This window comes from Protopterus annectens, chromosome 4.part1 (genome assembly GCF_019279795.1).
Source record: "Protopterus annectens isolate FY-2018-M chromosome 4.part1, PAN1.0, whole genome shotgun sequence".
In the NCBI taxonomy this organism is placed as follows: domain Eukaryota; kingdom Metazoa; phylum Chordata; order Ceratodontiformes; family Protopteridae; genus Protopterus; species Protopterus annectens.
In genome coordinates, this window is record NC_056734.1 from 746,660,019 (window position 1) to 746,678,133 (window position 18,115).

General features: G+C 37.1%; 1 protein-coding gene across 1 annotated transcript in view; it reads right to left on the bottom strand.

The window, feature by feature from the left end:
- Positions 1 to 18,115, bottom strand: part of LOC122801288 (vomeronasal type-2 receptor 26-like) — a 66,242-nt gene that overhangs the window by 33,861 nt on the left and 14,266 nt on the right. The window contains exon 3 of the mRNA XM_044070836.1: positions 17,791 to 18,021. Coding sequence (XP_043926771.1) covers positions 17,791 to 18,021 — 231 coding nt within the window. The remainder of the gene's footprint in view (positions 1 to 17,790; positions 18,022 to 18,115) is intronic.

Below are 18,115 nucleotides of genomic sequence, written 5' to 3' on the forward strand. Positions count from 1 at the left end.
GAAAGCTTGCTATATTATGTGCTGTAGATGAGTTAGTGTGCGATATGCAGATGATAGTGGAGTCATCTGCTTATTGGATTAGAGTTCCTATTCACCTTTATTTACTCTGATGCTGCCCCTGCCACCTACACATGTGAGTTCAGTCTTTTATCCAATTTGAAGTCAATCTTAGCTCATAGGGATCTACTTGTAAGGCATTTACTTTATTAATTATGCTATTATGGGGAATAATGTTAACTGGCTTGGCCAGATGAAGGTAAGCTGTGTGTATAGTATGACTTCTGTCAACAGTGTGTGTTACTTTCACAAAGATGGTAACCAGGTTCATTTGACGTAATCTACCATTTGCAAAAACAAATTGTCAGAGGACATTGTAATGTTGATGTTAATTATGTGTTATACTTTGTTCCATGGTCTTACAAACGGATGGAAGTAAGGCCAACTTTATGATGCGGAAGTACCATACTTCTCAGACTGAGCCTGTAGCCGGGCTTAGATTAAATAGCTTATGTAAATGGTCTACCAGGGCATGTATAGCACTTCTTAACCAAAAGCCAAGTCTGTGATCTGGTCCCATGAAGGAAGTGTTCTTACCCTTGGAAAGCACTTTCAGTACAAGTTCTTCAGTGATTATGGCAGTTTTAGAGCTAAGGGGATCATATGGCTTGGGATAATTGTCTCAGGAGTGAAATTTAATGTAGTTTATTTGCTCCCTCAGGAATAAAATTTATACTAAATTAATTTGCTAGGATATTGACAATTTCCATTGGGTATGAGTAGATTTTGTCATTTAGTGTAATTTCTGTACAACATTGAGTATTGTTTCTGAATTTTCTAACATAACTAAAGAAGGACCTGTAATTGTATTTGACTTCAGGTACCAACCTGAGTTAATTGGCTGTCTTAGTAGACATAATACTTTTTTTAATATTCTTAGTCAAATTCCTAATATTTTCTTTGACTTGGAGTTTTCTTGATCTGCTAAATACTCCTGTATTTTTTCTTTTTATGTATATTTTATTTATTCGGGAAGAATAACAGGATGTTTTTTGTGTAAATTTCCCATTATGCTTGGACCTGGATGGACTGAGTGTGTAAATTTCCTATTATGCTCAGACCTGGACGGACTGAGTGTATACGTTTATTTGCATGGATATAAAACTCCTTCGCAAGGCTGTCTTCTGAGGTGATGACCTCCTTCACTCTCAGTAAATTCAAATTGCAAATGACTGCAACATGATTACAACAAGTAGTTATGCTTCCCACTTTATACATAAAATAATACAAGAGAACAGCTAAGGAATCCTATTCTAATAGTCCACCTGCAGTACATACATCACTTGGTGCTATGTTTATACTGTCTTCCCCAATCGCTACTTGAAATCTCAAGATTCCTCTCCCATGGTACACAGACCCATTTAGTCCATATATGGTATCCTTTCTCAGGGGTTAAGAGGGGCGTGTGTGGTTCCAGTATTCCCAGTTCCTTTTGTATCTGCAGTTCCGAGATCATGAGTCAAGATCATGCAAGGACTTGCCTTTTTGTGTGGATTAAAACATAATACTAATAGCTTTTGCAACTGCTAGTACTTTTGAACAAGTCTTGATGGCATTAAAGACATTATCTCAAGGCTATCATTAATATCATTTTCTTATCAGTGATGGGCGAAAACCATCAAAGAGACAAGAGAATTCCAGCCAGAAGAAGGAAAAGGAAAAGTTATGAGACCAAGAGGGATGGCTTAAACTGAGATATAATTAAGATTCAGTGACATTAGCATCAGCTCTAACATCCATACATTAATAATCCACATACAGGTGTGAAGTTGATCAGACAAGGTTTGTTTGCTGTGTCCCCTTAAAACAAAGATAAACTACTGCTCTAAAGCAATTATTGAGTAGGCACTCAAATCTTTTTAATGTGTTTGGGAATGAACTCCAACATTCATGCCTTTTTTTTCACTCCTGTGCTCTTACCTACTCACTGGTAAAAGTTGGGATGGCTCTATACACCCTACCATGAACATATTTTGGTCATTGCTTTCAATATTCCCATGATGGATTTCAGCAACTTTTTCAGTATGTGATGTAAGATGACTAGGCAAATGTTAAATAACATGCTGTTGACAGTTGGAATTAATGTTGGCGGGTCTATATTATACTTTTGAAAGTTTCAAACATCCAACACCATATGGTCAACACCATATGAGTGATGTTTGAAATTTCGAAAATATAATAAAAAAATAAAAATAAAAAACTATACTTACCTAAACACCTGCACCCCCCACACTCCCGCTACTTAAATATTCCTACTCCAAGATCACACTGCATTGAAGTAAAGGGAAAATATTCCCTATGGCGATTTCCATGTTACACGTGCAATGCTTTGATGTTTCAACCAGTCGGGTTTGCTCAATACGCGTTCGCCGTTTACAATTTTCAATCATGTGATAGGAACCCATTGTTGGCAATAGGCCCTGCAATGGTTTATCTGAGCAAGGTACCAACACAAGTGCATGCCTTAGAGATGCATGCTTAGCTGATGTATTGCTTGGAGTCTGAAGAGCATTTCCACTAGTATTCTTACAGCAGTTTGCATGGGAGAAACAAAAGACCTAAACCAGTACTGCTACTTTGGAAAGCTTTCTTTTGATTCCTCAGCTGTGATTGTGATTTACAATGAGGGTTACTATGCTAAACATCATTAAGGATAATTGCTACATTATGGTGACCTTCTTTCCTACTTTCTCCTCCAAAAAATGTCTTAATGCATAAGAAGAAGAAAAGAGAGAAGTTTGGGATTATTTAACCACTGGAGACTTTTAAGGAATCCTTGTTTGCAGTAAATTAGTTTCCAGTCCTTCAGCGCATTAGAAAGTTAACCATTCCTATAAAACGCCACTGAATGGACACTTCTTTCAACAATGCATCCCAAAGGAACTTGCTGTGTTATTTGTCCTGAAGCAAATAGGCCTCAAAAGTCCCATTGCTTGGTCATACCTCATAGAGATTGTTAAGTACTATAGTCAAATATGGCAAATGGGTTCATCCATCTGTGACCATTGCCTTGGAGACACTTATCTGCTTTTCCTATATGGCTCATTTTTAGTCTCATTATAAGCTGTCTACTCTAGCCATTCCGGAGCAGTATGATGTGGTTAAGATAGCTTTTATCACTGCACTTGTGGCAGGTTTCCACTTAGACTCTTGGGTGTTTGACACTGCAGACACGATGAGCAGAAACTGCAGCCAACCACCCCCCCCCCCCACATACACACACACACACACACACACACACACATGCAGATACATACATACATACATACATACATACATACATACATACATACACTTACTGCTCAAAAGGTACATGCACTGTTGGTCTGTTTCTGTCTTTTGTGTTTGTCTGCCCTGATGTCTTCTAGATACCCTTCTTCTTCACTATGCTTCTCCTGGCTACTCCCCCCCACCCTTCTTGAAAAAAAATGAAGAATTGGCATCTTTCTCCAAAACTATATATTTATCCTTGCTTCACATCATATATGGCTCTTCCTTTCTCCTTATCCTTCTCTGTATTTATCTAAATGCTCTTCTCCCTTTCTGGCTTCCTATATCCATATGTCCTTTTCATTTAAAATATAATATAATGTTATAGCATTCATTGAGCAAGAGAAAGCACATCATCACAGGCATTATACTGCATGCATGCACACATTTTAACACAAACTGTCAGTATATTTTCTAGTCTTTCTGTCCCCTTCATGTTGTGTCCTCCCCAGTTGCACAGTTCAATAGCTTTGGAATGCATTGTACTGCTTTGTTGGCAGTGTTTTGACCTACATAGCAATGTAATATTTTTTTTATGAATTTCACTCATAATGCTTAAGCATAGAAGATGCTCTAGGAGATTTCTAGTTTATCAGTATTTGAAAAAGATCATGACATGCAAAATATATGCTCACATTTAGAAAAGTGGATAGCCAGATTTTAGAAGTATACAAAGGCAATAAGTATAAAAATATATGGCAGATTACGTGTTTTATTAATATGCAAACAATAGAGAATGTATGCCACATATATAAAGCTATGCAAGGCTACTACACATGACATTATAGAAAGTATGTCACATTCATAAAGCCACAGAGGAACCAGATGACAGATTCTAAGATATATTAGGTAAGCTGAACAGTAACACAGAAGTCAAAAAGAATGTGAAAAATAAAATAAGTAAGTTTAGCTCTGGAAGACCTAAAGAAGATAAGTTCAGATAAATATGTTATACTACGTTGGAGGAACCTTCTGTCACTGTCAGCTAACTGATATTGATAGAGAAATAATGAAACGAATAATATAGTCTCGAAAGGGTAACAAAAAAAATATGTGGCTGAGGCAGAAATGAACCTAGTAAGTTGATAGATTTCTTCAGATCCTTTGACATTTTAAAAGTACACACAAATAATATTAGAGGATGCAACAATATAGAAGTTTAACGTGTAGATGAAAGACCAGGAATGAGGACAAGTAAGGCAGAAGCAGATATGAAAGAAGCATGATTAAATGTTACAGAAAATAGACTGTGTTATAAAAAGGAGTACAGACATTGTTATGAAGATTATCATCATAGAGCACTGTGCCTAGACTTGGGAAAAGTGTGCAAAACGTATATGGAAATTAATCATTTTTCCAAAGTATGCAGATACAGACTATATGTGATGAGAAGCAGTTCACAGATCACAACTTTTAGAGACAGAATACACCAACTAAAAGAACAGAACAAACAGAAAATGTTGATAGATAACTAAAAAAGGATCATAGTAAAGAGGAAAGCAATGGGTGTGTTCAATATAAGTACAAACAAGAAATAAATGCCATAACTAGCAATAGTATATTAAAAACAGAACTAAGCATTGTTAGAAATGTATTAGAAATAATGAAAACAACAAGCTAAGGCCAAAGTTAGAGCAACAATAATAAAGTGAAGACTTTGCACTTATAGATTACCAAGAGCACCATTCAGTAAATGTGTTGAGAAAGAAATCACAGTGAAAAATAGATTAATAAAAACAAATTATTATGTATCAGGGAGAATAATCCATTAGGTGAAGTTCATAGTCCAGGGCTGTGCAGGTGTGTAGTGTGCATCTGTGAACAACAACACTATGCAGTATGCAAATATGGTCAGAGTAACGTAGGTAAACTGAATACGGAAGTGCGAAACAAATTCTGTAATCATGCCATTTTTTTTTTTTTTATAAATGCATAAACTGTGCAAAGGTGATCATGAAGCACAGTCAGGTCACTAACAGGAAGATCGCTTTCCTCTTGTAGATCACACCATCACACTAACTCATCTTACACTTCATATGATAGCCCATCCTCCACGTGTGCTGTACAGGCCTATCAGTATCGATATCCTGATATTTTTGAAAAAAAGTCTTTAGGACTAACTTGATCTACTGTTTCTTGATTTTGTTGGCTGGAAACCCCGGTACGGGCATCCTGGCGATTAGGTCGCAATTCAGGCTCCTTCAACATAGTCCTCCTGTTCGTAGTACGTGCATCTACCCCAGTATCTGGTATCACTTCCGCTTCCTCCCTAGCAGATGGACTGCAATGCGCACATGGTATTTCTTCCCCTGAATTAGACACTGGGGGGGAAATCCGTTTGCGAGTAGTTTTGAATGACTTTAATAAGGTCTGCCAGTAAACTACTGCTGTCCATATTGAAATAACACAAGGTGGGTGAAAAACAGTTCAAAATCCAAAAATAAAACGGAGACTCTTTGAAACCGGACCACCGAAAAAAATGACTAGGAACCGTTAACAAGTGAAACAATACAAATCCACGGTAGTCCAAGTTACAATAAAGGCTGTCTTCCTGAAAATTAAACGTTTACACCAACACCAACACCACGTCCAGAAACTCCAAAAGGTATCACAAACCGTCTTTATTGACAAATGGATTTAGCGCTTTCATCTCCAGAAACTGAAGACCTCATCAGAATCAAATATCACCATTCACTAAGTACCTTATATACATTAGTTAAATGAACCAATCAACACAATAATTAGTCAATGAAATGATAAAATAATTAGATAATTAAACAGTATACTAAACAGGATGGCCTGGCTATCCTTCATAAATTGGACAAAAATATTCAACTCTACTCATTGTTAAAAAAACTATATAACATTTAAAAACATATAACATCCACACACTATATGTAAAATTGAAAATGAAAGTTACATTTCTCAGTGGTGACAGTACCCATTTATTCTGAATGCTAAATAATTAATAAAAAAAAACATTTATTAACTACAGCCCATGGAACTGTTGACTCATTTACTGGCTTGCTGCCTTTTCAGTATCACTCCACAGAATTCAGTGAGCACTTAAGCAAACAGCTAGTAATAAAAAAATATTTTAAGGTGAAAGAGAATGTCAGTTGAACAGTGACAGTAGACCATGCAACACACAACATAGCCCATAGGTATCACTGCATACATCAATTATACTCTATGTGCATTTTTTTTTTAAAAGGAAACATTAAGCTGAATGTCCTGGTCCATAGTTCTAGACTAGATGCCTCCTCTTAACATGTGCAGCCATATGCCATGCATGAGCCTGCCACATGGGGTCCATTACTTCTGCGGCTGGTTGGCCATCATTAGTCACAGGGTCTATATCACCACATCAAATGGTGATAAGTTCAAATGCCCTTTGTTTGAACCTAAAAGTCCAAAAACTGTAAACAGCAAACTCACGGAACAGCAGGAAAAAAAAAATTGCTGCTCCGTGGGGAAAAAAAAGTCACAACTTTAAAACAAACAAGTGTGGGGCTTTGCCCCCACACAACCTCAACATGGGGTGGCTGTGCCTCCCATACACCCCCTACTTAAATATACCAAATCCAAGATTGTACTACATTGGAGGAATAGCAAAGCCCCAAAGACTGCCCACCGATATTTTTCCCTGGGAAAAAAAACGATGTTCCGTAACTTTGTGGTTTAGGGCTTTCGGACTTTTCAGTTCGAACAAAGGGCATTCAAACTTATCACCATTTGATGTGGTGTTATAGACCCTTAGTCACACTAGGACTAGAACTGGGAGCTGCATGGGTCACTTCACCTCCAGACTGGTGCAAAATCATATTATGCAAAATGAAACAGGCAATGAACATCCTTCACAAAGTAGCTGGGTCATACTGAAAGAAACCGCCAGACTCAACCAGGCATCTGACATGGCCCTTCAGAAGGCCAAACAGCCTGTCAATCATAATAAGGTTTGGGACAATGTTTTTTTTGTATTTGTCTTCTGCAGCTCCAGATGGATTTCTCCCCAGAGTCATGAGCCATGGCTCCAGTGGATATTTATCATCCCCTTTAAAAAATGGAAAAGAAAGAACAAAAAGGAAACAGAGTGAAAGGGGAGGGAAAACAAAGCAAGAAAATACAGATTAATATACAGCAATTACCTTTCATATTATTAACTATGTACTTAAAAAGAAATTTCAAAGAAAAATAACAAAGAAAAAAAGAAATTTCCACTTACCAACAATGTGACTACTGGGCATCCTACCATGCAGGAAGAGGTGGTAAAGTGAAACAGTGTGCCAGATATGGGAATTATGTGCATGCTGCCAGAAATGTTGGTGATGCATCCCCATGAATCACAGCATTTATATCACATTATTGAAAGATGAAAATAGCGAATGCTATTTCATCAAACCTAAAATATCTAAACCACATAATATCGAACATTCAGAACAGCAAATTTTTTCCGTGGGAAAAAAATTGCTATTCCGAAACACATACACACAACACAAGCACACCTCAAAAACATCAATACACACACATACACTTATAATCCTACAACTAACCCTACACTAAACTATACATACAATACTATCTATCCACTTACCTTAACCCAAACCCTAACCCTAAGGTCCGTCATTATTGCACACTCACCTAACCCATGCCCTAGCCCTAACTCACTTAACCCGCCCCTAAACCTAATTAACCTAATCTGCACCCTAATCCTAACAACCACACAATCGCACACTTATCTGAACCTGACCCATAAATCTCCACCACAGCACTGAAAATAGCGAAACCACAGAACTGGCCAACTGAATTCTTTCCCTAGGAAAGAATTCGGTGTTCTGCAGCTTCGCTATTTTTAGCATTCGATTAAAACGGGTCAATATTAGAACATTCGAAGTTTTAAAACTTCAGTGTTCTGATATAGACCCAAATCACATACTACCTGGCAACTGATGGAGTGGAAGCTCTTCCTATTGCAGTATTGCTCACCCTGTGGACCAGGAGGAGCTCTAATTGAAACATGGGTACAATTGATTGCACTGAGTCCCTCAGGGAAATCTGCTATCCCATAAAAGTCATACATAGTTCATGCTTGTTCCTGAGGTAACACCAGGAAATAGATGCACTGATCCACATATGCCAAGACTAGATCCATGAACCCCCTCCGTATCCTTGAGGCAGAAGCTTTTGAGATCCCAAGGTGTCCCCAGACTTTCTCTGGAAGGTCCCTATGGCAAGTATAGTGAGGGCTAGGCATACTTTGGTGTCCATAGGAATAGGAAGTCCATGCATTACTACACTGCCCCAATAGGGGTCAAAAATGCCCATTAAGACCCTTAAAATGTCCTTGTCCACTCTAAACCTGTGAAGAATTTCCTGATCAAAGTTATAATGAGTAATTCTTTCCCTATATTTCTGCCTTCATGGTGGATTTGCACCACTAGGCTCAAGCAGTTTTAATCCAACCAAGACAAGCAACTCTGACTAAGAAATAGCAAAGCTCACTACAAGAGCATTTTCTCCAGTTGCAACTCTAATACATTTGGTGAGTCTTCCCTTTTTATAACGCATCTGCAACTACTGTGGGAAAATGGGAAAATGTGACTATGAACTGTAATTGGCATAAGATAACCCAGTTAGCATAAGAAGATTTACATCACTTCTCATTACCATCGCATTATTTTCTCATTTGCATATATACATTCAGGAACATCTCATATTGGCATAATTGGCCTTTATGAATCGTTGCTTAGCTGTGCCAGTCTGCTCTTGCCCTTAAATTCCATAATTCATTTGCACTACTGACTATGAATACCACTCAATATGTTGATTTATAAATCTGGGCAAATTAATGAAAGTTTAAGGCTTGATACTGCAAACCCGGCAATGCAAACAATTAGATGCAATCCTTGTAAAGTAACAACCAAATGTGAAACTCCCTCTTATGTTTTCAAAACATTTTTGGAGAAGAAAAATCCTCTCTGCATCCTCTTTAACAGCCTGCACCCCCAAAACTCTGCTACCTACACTAACTACGGGAGTGCTGTATCTTGGAGAAGAGTGAATTATCTGAGATACAGCAATATTGGACTTGCTACTGTAGTCAGTCATAAATTCTCATAGTTCTGAGGATTGCACTTACTGTTGTTGAGCATACAAGTAGAATAAAGAAACATGGACTGATAATGTTTGTTTTAAGTCCTGTTGAAACAAAAATAAAAGGAAACAGATAAGATAGTGCAAAATACTGCAAATATGATGGAAATATATGAGGTGCAAAAGGGAGTGACTGTGAATGAATATGAAAAACAGATGGCTCACTCTGTTAAGCCATTATAGAAATCAATAAGATTTTTCAAATACTAAATTTTACACTTATTTTTATGGACCAGTGTATCACAAGCAAAATCTGTGAGTCATTACTGAAGACTCACCAAGATTCATAACACATAACCTGTACATACCACATCCTCATATATGGTAGCTTTTTGGAAACATACGTGTTATTTCTGGGGATATCACAGACTGACAATAATTAAATATATGCCATTTGATAGACATCAGTATAAATACTTCAATGAAAACCAAGGAATTATAGACTGAAAAATAACTACAGCTCTTTGCCTGGTGGAACACTTAATGCAACATGTAAGACAATCTGTCACAATTCCTAGTGTTTGTGGAATTTATTATAAAAATAAGTCTGGGACAAATTCTGGATAGCATCCCATAAAGATAAAAATACTAGTCTAAGGTTAAAGTACATTGAACTACGTAATAAAGCCAAGAGGTTAACTAAACTAGACAAGTCCAACTACTATAAAAATCTACAGGATAAATATAGCCACAACCCCCAAAAATTCTGGACTTCCATTAATAGACTACTTCACCCTGGGAAAGCATCCACTCCCACCCATGTACTGCCAAACAATCAGGATGATATTCCTACACAATTTAATAAATTCTTTACAGAAACAGTTCAAAATCTAGCCAATACCCAGAAAAATAATGGCATTACTATACAATCATCCACTACCACTAACAGTAATACAAAAAATAACATCTCTAGCCTTTCCCTATAACCAGTGTCCACTAAAATGATTGCAAACCTCCTTAGGAAGCTAAAACCGACCACACTAGCTGCCGATAAACTTCCTGCAGATTTCCTTCAGATAGCAGCAGAAGTCATATCATACCCAGTGTGTATTCTCATAAATAGGTCAATTTCAGAACACAAAGTACCTACCCTCTGGAAAACTTCCCACATTGTCCCTCTGCACAAAGGAGGCAACTCTTTAGAGCTGACCAACTATCGTCCTATAGCCATACTATCACCCTTATTAAAAATTCTTGAAAGAGTTGTCCACTTGCAACTAATGCAATATCTCCAACAAAACAAACTACTATCCAACTCCCAACATGGCTTCAGACCCTCCCACAGCACAACCACTGCCCTTCTATCCTATACCAATACAGTCAATCACTTTAGAAACCAAGGTCTTTTCGTATCTTCCATCTTCCTTGACTTATCAAAAGCCTTTGATATGGTTAATCACAACATGCTCCTCAATACTCTATCCAGTTTCAATATATGCTCCTCCACTATACTGTGGTTCAATAGTTATCTATCAGAACACCAGCAAGCAGTTCTCTGGCAAGAAATGCTGTTCCCCCCTCTTACCAATTTCCATAGGAGTCCCCCAGGGATCCATCCTTGGCCCACTGCTGTTCTCCCTCTTCACTAACAACATCTCCTCTTCACTGCCCACTGCCACAGTAGTTCAATATGCTGATGACACCACCATAATATGTGCTGCCCCCAGCATAAAGGAACTACACACCCTTACCCAACTCAACTTTACTCTAGCAGAAACCTGGTTTACTAAAATACAACTTCTTCTCAATCCAAAGAAAACCAAACTAATCCTATTCACCCCTGGCAGATCATCCAGTTCAAACTATAGCCTCATCATAAACTCCAAAAACAATATTCAAATCACACCCACCAACCACACAAAACTACTAGGAGTACAGATTGATAATCACCTAAAGTTTGATATCCACATAGCACAAACCATTAAAAAGGTAAACAGAAAACTAGGTCTCCTCTATAGAAATAAAAAGTTCATGACTAAACAGACCAAAGCCACTATTGCAAGAACCCACCTCCTCTCCATCCTTCTTTATGCTTCCCCTATCTTAACTAACCTTCACCAGACTGAACTTCACAAAATGGAATCTTGCTACAACAAGATTGCCAAATTTGCAACAGACTCCACAAATAGGTCCCATCACTGTCTTTCCCTAATGCAACTCAAGTGGCTGGAACTTCCTCAGCTGCTAAGATTTAATCAAGCCACAGTTGCACATAAATTCTACTACTACCCTGAGAAAACACCTGCTCTCCAACAGCTAATTCAGCCCTACACCACCACTACAGCCCTAAGATCTAGTAACCAAAATCTCATTCAAGTAATAAGACATAAAAATGAAGCAGGTAAATCTCTCTTTGCCTGCATAACAAACCAAACCTGGAACTCACTCCCAAACATTATAACTAGCACTACTTCTAGTACCAAATTCAAACACCTCCTGAAATCCCATTATTCTAATAATTGGCTCTGCTCTTGCTACACCCCGGGGTAACAATAACTATGCCCAGTTGCAAGGATTCTGCTACACTATAACTTTTCCCTTACTTAGCCCTGTTGATATCCTTGCATATTCATTCAAACATATCATCAGTCCATTAGCAGAAAACATACTAACACTTGTACTGTTCTTTACTACAACCCATACCTGATAATGGCTATAATCTGTATCTGAAAATAGTATAAAACCTAACGTAACTCCTCTTACTCTCATCTTACCTATACCTATACTTTAATTTTGCCAATATGGGCATTTATTTACTTCTCAGTTATACAAATGCATAAATGTATTGTGAATGTAAAATTATTAATGTTTTTTGTGAATGTGAAGGGAAAAAAAAACATGTTTTATAATAATTGTTCATTCTACTAGATGTATCACTTGTCATGTAAATGTTCCCTGTACTACTTTAAATTTCATTAATTGCTTAGAATTGTATTAACCTAATATTGTAACATGGAGCTTTTCTCCCCGGGCCTCCGCTGAAAATGGACCTGTGTCCAGTCAGACCCTCCCGGTTAACAAAAACAAAATAAATAAATAAATATTGTTAATACTAGCCCGGAACTTAAATGCCGCCCACATACCCTATCATTGTTGTACACCAGGCAGTCTGCTATTTTCGTCACAATGTAAGAAATAATATGCCTTGTACCGTTAGGCTTTGGAGCAGAAATGATGAAGGAATAAATAGTAGAGATAAGAGTGAGGGGTGCGGCAGGAACAAGTAGGGGAAATAAGAAGAGATGGCAAGAGACACGCTTTTCATAAATGACAAATTGTGTTTCTGCAACGGGGAAAATCACACAAGCAATAAAATCAGTACGTTAGCAGCTTATTCAGTAACTTGCATTCATGCAAGGGATATTACTGTGGTACGATTGGCCAGCTAAGCACCTGTTTCTGGTTGTAGTGCAAGAAAAAACCTACTATAGTTCTGGTAGTCGATACTATCCAAAAAAAAAACACAGGTGGTTCACGAGGATTCAGGACTACATATCAAATCAAAAATATGCCATAGGCTATAACATCTATAAAATTAATGTTTTAAGCTATTGATTTAAAACCTGCTTTTTTACAAGGGGCATGCCCACTTGCAACCTCCATGTTGGTGACTGCACCCCCACACTCCCTCTTCTCTATATGAACTAACTTTATGCCAGACCAGCCTTAAGAGTAAAGAGGACAAATTCATACCCAGGGTTAATTCATCTCAGCATTAATGTACAGTCAAGCTTGAGGATGAAGGAAAAATGTCCATACCACCAAAGTTCACTGATCTCAGTATTAGTATATACATAATGAATAATTAAATTAGATTTGACTATGGTTTTACAATAACCTGAGTTTTAAATTAACCTGACTCAACTAACCTCTAGAATCCTGTTCATAAATGGTATAGGCCTTGAAAAAGAGATGGCAATTATTCATGAACAGACTAAAAAAAAACCCAGTAACACAATATTTATGAAACTGCACATTAACTGAATTACACAGTTCTTCATCCGTGGCATGCAACTGATTGCTCTGACCATTATGAAATCTGAAATGAAGTTCAAAAGAAATGATTACAAAAAAGATGTATTAGTCTTTTACAGAGTGAGTTATTGTGCACACACATTTTTGAATGCTGGAAAGTTGTTCAACCATTAAAATGGCCACTGCACATCTGAGTTTGATTATTTTTGCATTTTTATATGCCCATGAAAAGCAAGGTCCGTTAGTGGTGCACCTCCAGTGCATATACCTTAACTTCCTATTATATGTACTACATATTTCTGAGGATCTTTACTGATAAAGCAAGTTTAGTGAACAGCAAATATTTCTGCAGTATCTCTTGAAACACACTTTTAAACTTTGATGCTGACATAACTTACTGACTTAAATGCCAGGTCTGGACTCCATTGCAGGCTCTTGTACAATAACACAAGACACAGATAATTCTGCTTTTGGGTCACATCACCTGTCTTTTTGGCTCTTCCACCCTACTACTGTAAATGTCTTTTGCTGAATCAGTCCTTCCCAGACATTTTCACCTTACATACTTTGAGACTTCGTGATTTCTGATGGTTTTCTAGCCATGCCTACTTTTTCATCACACTGCTGATATTACCAGTAAAGACATTATGCTTCCATTAGCACCATTTGCATTCCAGCAGTCTCTGGCTCAGAATATTCCATTGATAACATCGAGTCCAACAGCTGGTTCCCCTCAAAGTCTTCTCGCATATCAAATCTTTAGTTCTGTCTTTGTACAGATCTTAGTTGCAGCTCCTGTAACTGCTGTACAACTTGCATGGTGATGTGATCATTGCTATCCTTCATCTTGTACCAATACTATCATGGAACTCCAACCACAAGGAGTATAATTTGGATTTCTTTCACTCTAAAGCTAATAATAAAGTTCAAGCTTCTGACAGTATGTAAATGAATACTGTGTCTGTGGTATGGAGATAGGGGTTTACAGAGCTAGTTTATTGGATGAAGTAATTCACTTTCAGCATGCATTTATAGCCTTGTCTGTGATCATTTATAAAATACTTTTTTTTTTTCTTTTTCACACTGGCCTCAATCAACCAAGTAATTCAGAAATGTAAACTGACACTGACAAGGATCTTATAATGTCTGAGGTGTTAAATTAGATTTCAAAGTTTAGTTTCCCAACTTTTGCTCTAATTCAACTTACCCATCCAGTCAGCAGAGCAGGGTTTGGTTCTGATAATTAGTATCTCTTTCTTCAACTTATTGTTTTTATAATGAAACAGTCTGGAAATTGGCAGGTAAAACTGCAGTTTTTACCTCTGCAAAATCACAAACGCAGCTATACAAATATTTGTGATAACATAATAATACAGAAGAAGGTCTGGACATTTCTAAAATTGTAACAGATATTTTCTTACAGGAAAAAAGTGAGAACATTTGAACCTTTTTTGAGCTCTGCTACTTTTCCCAAGAACTATTAAATTAGATCACTTTCTCTTTGGTTATAGTTGGAGTAAAGTGCTTGTCATTTGAATGCACCTTTTTTGTAACTATTTTAAGACTTTGGGCATCTTTTTTTTTTTTTTTTTTTTGGTAGGGGTAAATGAAGAAGAGGTGAAACATGCCAGATTTTGTATTATATTAAACTATAGCATGCTACCCATGGGACAACAGTTCAGAGGTTATTACATACTGTCTCAGTTTGCAATTCAAATATTCCAGGACTTTCTCCACTCACATAAGCTGAAACTGGATCACTGAGTGGAAAAAACACCTACCCTACTTCAGAACAATCTTCAAATTTTCAGTGATATCCATGATATGGGTTCAGAACTTTGCTCTATCCCTCCTAAAATCTGACTTTTTGAGAAAAGGTAGCTTACAATCAACAAATAATTGCAATCAGTGCATTTACTGACTTTTTTGCATCCGAAAATACATGTTAATTCAATTTGTCTTAGTGTATCATCTTTTTAAGACAACAGAACCAGTATATAAAAAGTATGCCTCACTTGAGCCTTTCTGCTTCTCTATTTTTGGGATTCTCCCTTATTCTGGACATAAGTGTTTGAAAGCTATTACACCTGCAACCAGAGCAGGTTAAAGTCTCCACTCTGAAAATTATTCTTTGTAGCTTACTTTGCAGATATCTTCATACTGACAAAATGTTTGTTTTCAAACCTTAACCATTGCAGTATATTCTGCATTTTATTCCATTAGATGTCCTGCAAGCTTAGTGCACAGGAATGCAAGTGTTCTCAAAGCTGAATTGTTAAAATGGTGGTCATACTTTTAGTATCTATAAAATTTAGCAGAATCCACTCATTCAGCTGGTATATGAATATATTGTAAGACTCAAATAGAATGCTTTATTTCATGAGCTGGCTGAAACAAAATATCTATGGGAGGTTGGTTCAATGGGTAAGGTGTTTACCTTACAGACACAAGATACAGGGTTTGATTTCTACATGGGGTAATTGGCTAGGCTTAAAATGGCCCACAAGGGCAGCTATCCTGGGGAGGAATAGCTTGCCTAATAACTTGCCAAAACTAATGTTAGAATACCAACATGGATATACAAACAATGGATAGACAGAATTTGAGCAACACTGCCACTTTTTAAGCCGTGGTTGAAGATAGGCAGATGCTGATAACACTGAAGAGATATTAAAACAGCTGCATAGATGTCATGTCAATGTGAAATAAAATCCCTGTATTATGTGTGTTGAAAGGCTACTCTTGGATACCTGCACTGTGATCTGATGGTAAGTGTCTGTACCGTTTATCTGCTTTTACTTACTTAAACCATGAATCATTTCTTAAATTTTCTGTATTTTGAATCTACTGTCACGTGTCTACACTGGGAAGCTGTCCTTTATTTTCTAGACAATAAATCTGTTGTTAAGTGTCTGGTCTTGGAATCTGATCTCAGGTGCTGACAACAGAGATCTGGACATGCCCTGAGGGTCTGATTTTAGGCGTCTCCACTTAGCATTTTGTTCGTGTATGCCTGTAGTATAAAACTATTAATAGATGTCTACACTATGGCTTCATTTATAGGTGCCAGCATTTGGAATCTCTTCTTAATTGTCTGCAGTGAGCGTCTACTGTTAGGTGTCTGCACTGGGATCTGATTTTAGTTGTCTACACTGAGTACCTACTTATAGTTATCTAAGCTATGAATTTCCTCTTAGTTGTATATAGTGGGAGCGTCTACTGTTAGGTGCCTAAAGTGTTTATCTGCTCTTAGGTGGGATTCTAGTGATGCTAAGAAAGAAGGAAAAGACATAAAGAATGCAAAGAAATTAAGTCTGTTAGCACACAGTTTAGAGGTACAGATAGATAAGACCCCATTTACAGTGTTTGTGATAATTTCTGAATCAAAGAAGCTATCAGAGGAATTTAGTCGATGAAAACAAAAAGCCTGTGAGGGGGGCTGTAAAAATAATGGGTAAAAACAACAGGTGGGGAAAGGCTCAGATTAATATCTTGAAGATAAGTATGGTATTCTTACATCTGTGATTAGAGTAGAACCATGACACAACAGACCACATGAACAATGTCTGGCATGTGGGGCTATTAATGAGTAAGGATTGAACTAATTAATATGAGAAGACATAATCAATGATAAGTTTAATAACATTATTTTACTTTTTTATAACCTTAAAGGTATTTTTTAAATCAAAGGCCTCAACCATAAAAACTATGCAGACCAAATTAAATCCTTATCTTTGTATTCAGTATTTTACAGGCTTCTAAGAACTGACCTCAGCCTTGTGCATAGAGCCTTTACAGACCTGTTACAACTTTGCAAGTCCAAATGCAGGATTAATATGTTCTCAAGGAATGTCTCAATCTATTTTGCAGCATAACTAGGACATGTTGGAAGGATAGGCATTTATCCCAGAGGGTACTACTTCCATGGATCCATCTTCCACTCCACATAAAACACAGCCATCCACTTACTCTTCCAAATGGAATTTGGATGAATGGATGGGAAACCACAAATTCATCTTGGTTTAGCATCCATGTCCTTTATGGTAGGGGCAATAAGTATATGTCCTTGCTTTGCCCACTGCCCACAGCTGTGTTATTTTAAGCACAAAAACGGGCTAATAAACTACCATTGGAATGTAAATGTAGGCTTCTTAAGATCCTCACACATCAGTTGCATAGGAAGTACCTACTAACCTAGGAATCTATTTGATAATGTTGCAGAATGTTTAATAGAGTATTACATAACAAAAAGGAATGCAGAGTATCTATTATTACTAACATTCCATGTATTATAGACTCCCACTGACGTTATAACTCATTATACAATATACTGACCTGATTGTTGTCATTGTTCCATACAATTAGACTGTCATTGATGTGCAGATCTTGTCCTGAATGGAGACGGGAATCATATTGTCCAACATGAACATACTTAGTGCTTGTTTCATTAAGTGATACTTGCCAGTTCAGTATGTCATAAAGTGCTGGTGAATCTCCATTTATATCAAAAAATACCTCTTCGCCTTCACTGTCTTTAAACTGTACATTTTTTACATAATGAAAGAGCTGAAAATAAATGTGGTCACGTTTATTGACCTCATGATAATGTCATTTAAAACATTAATTATTTTCATCTTCTACAGTAAAATGCCAGACATAT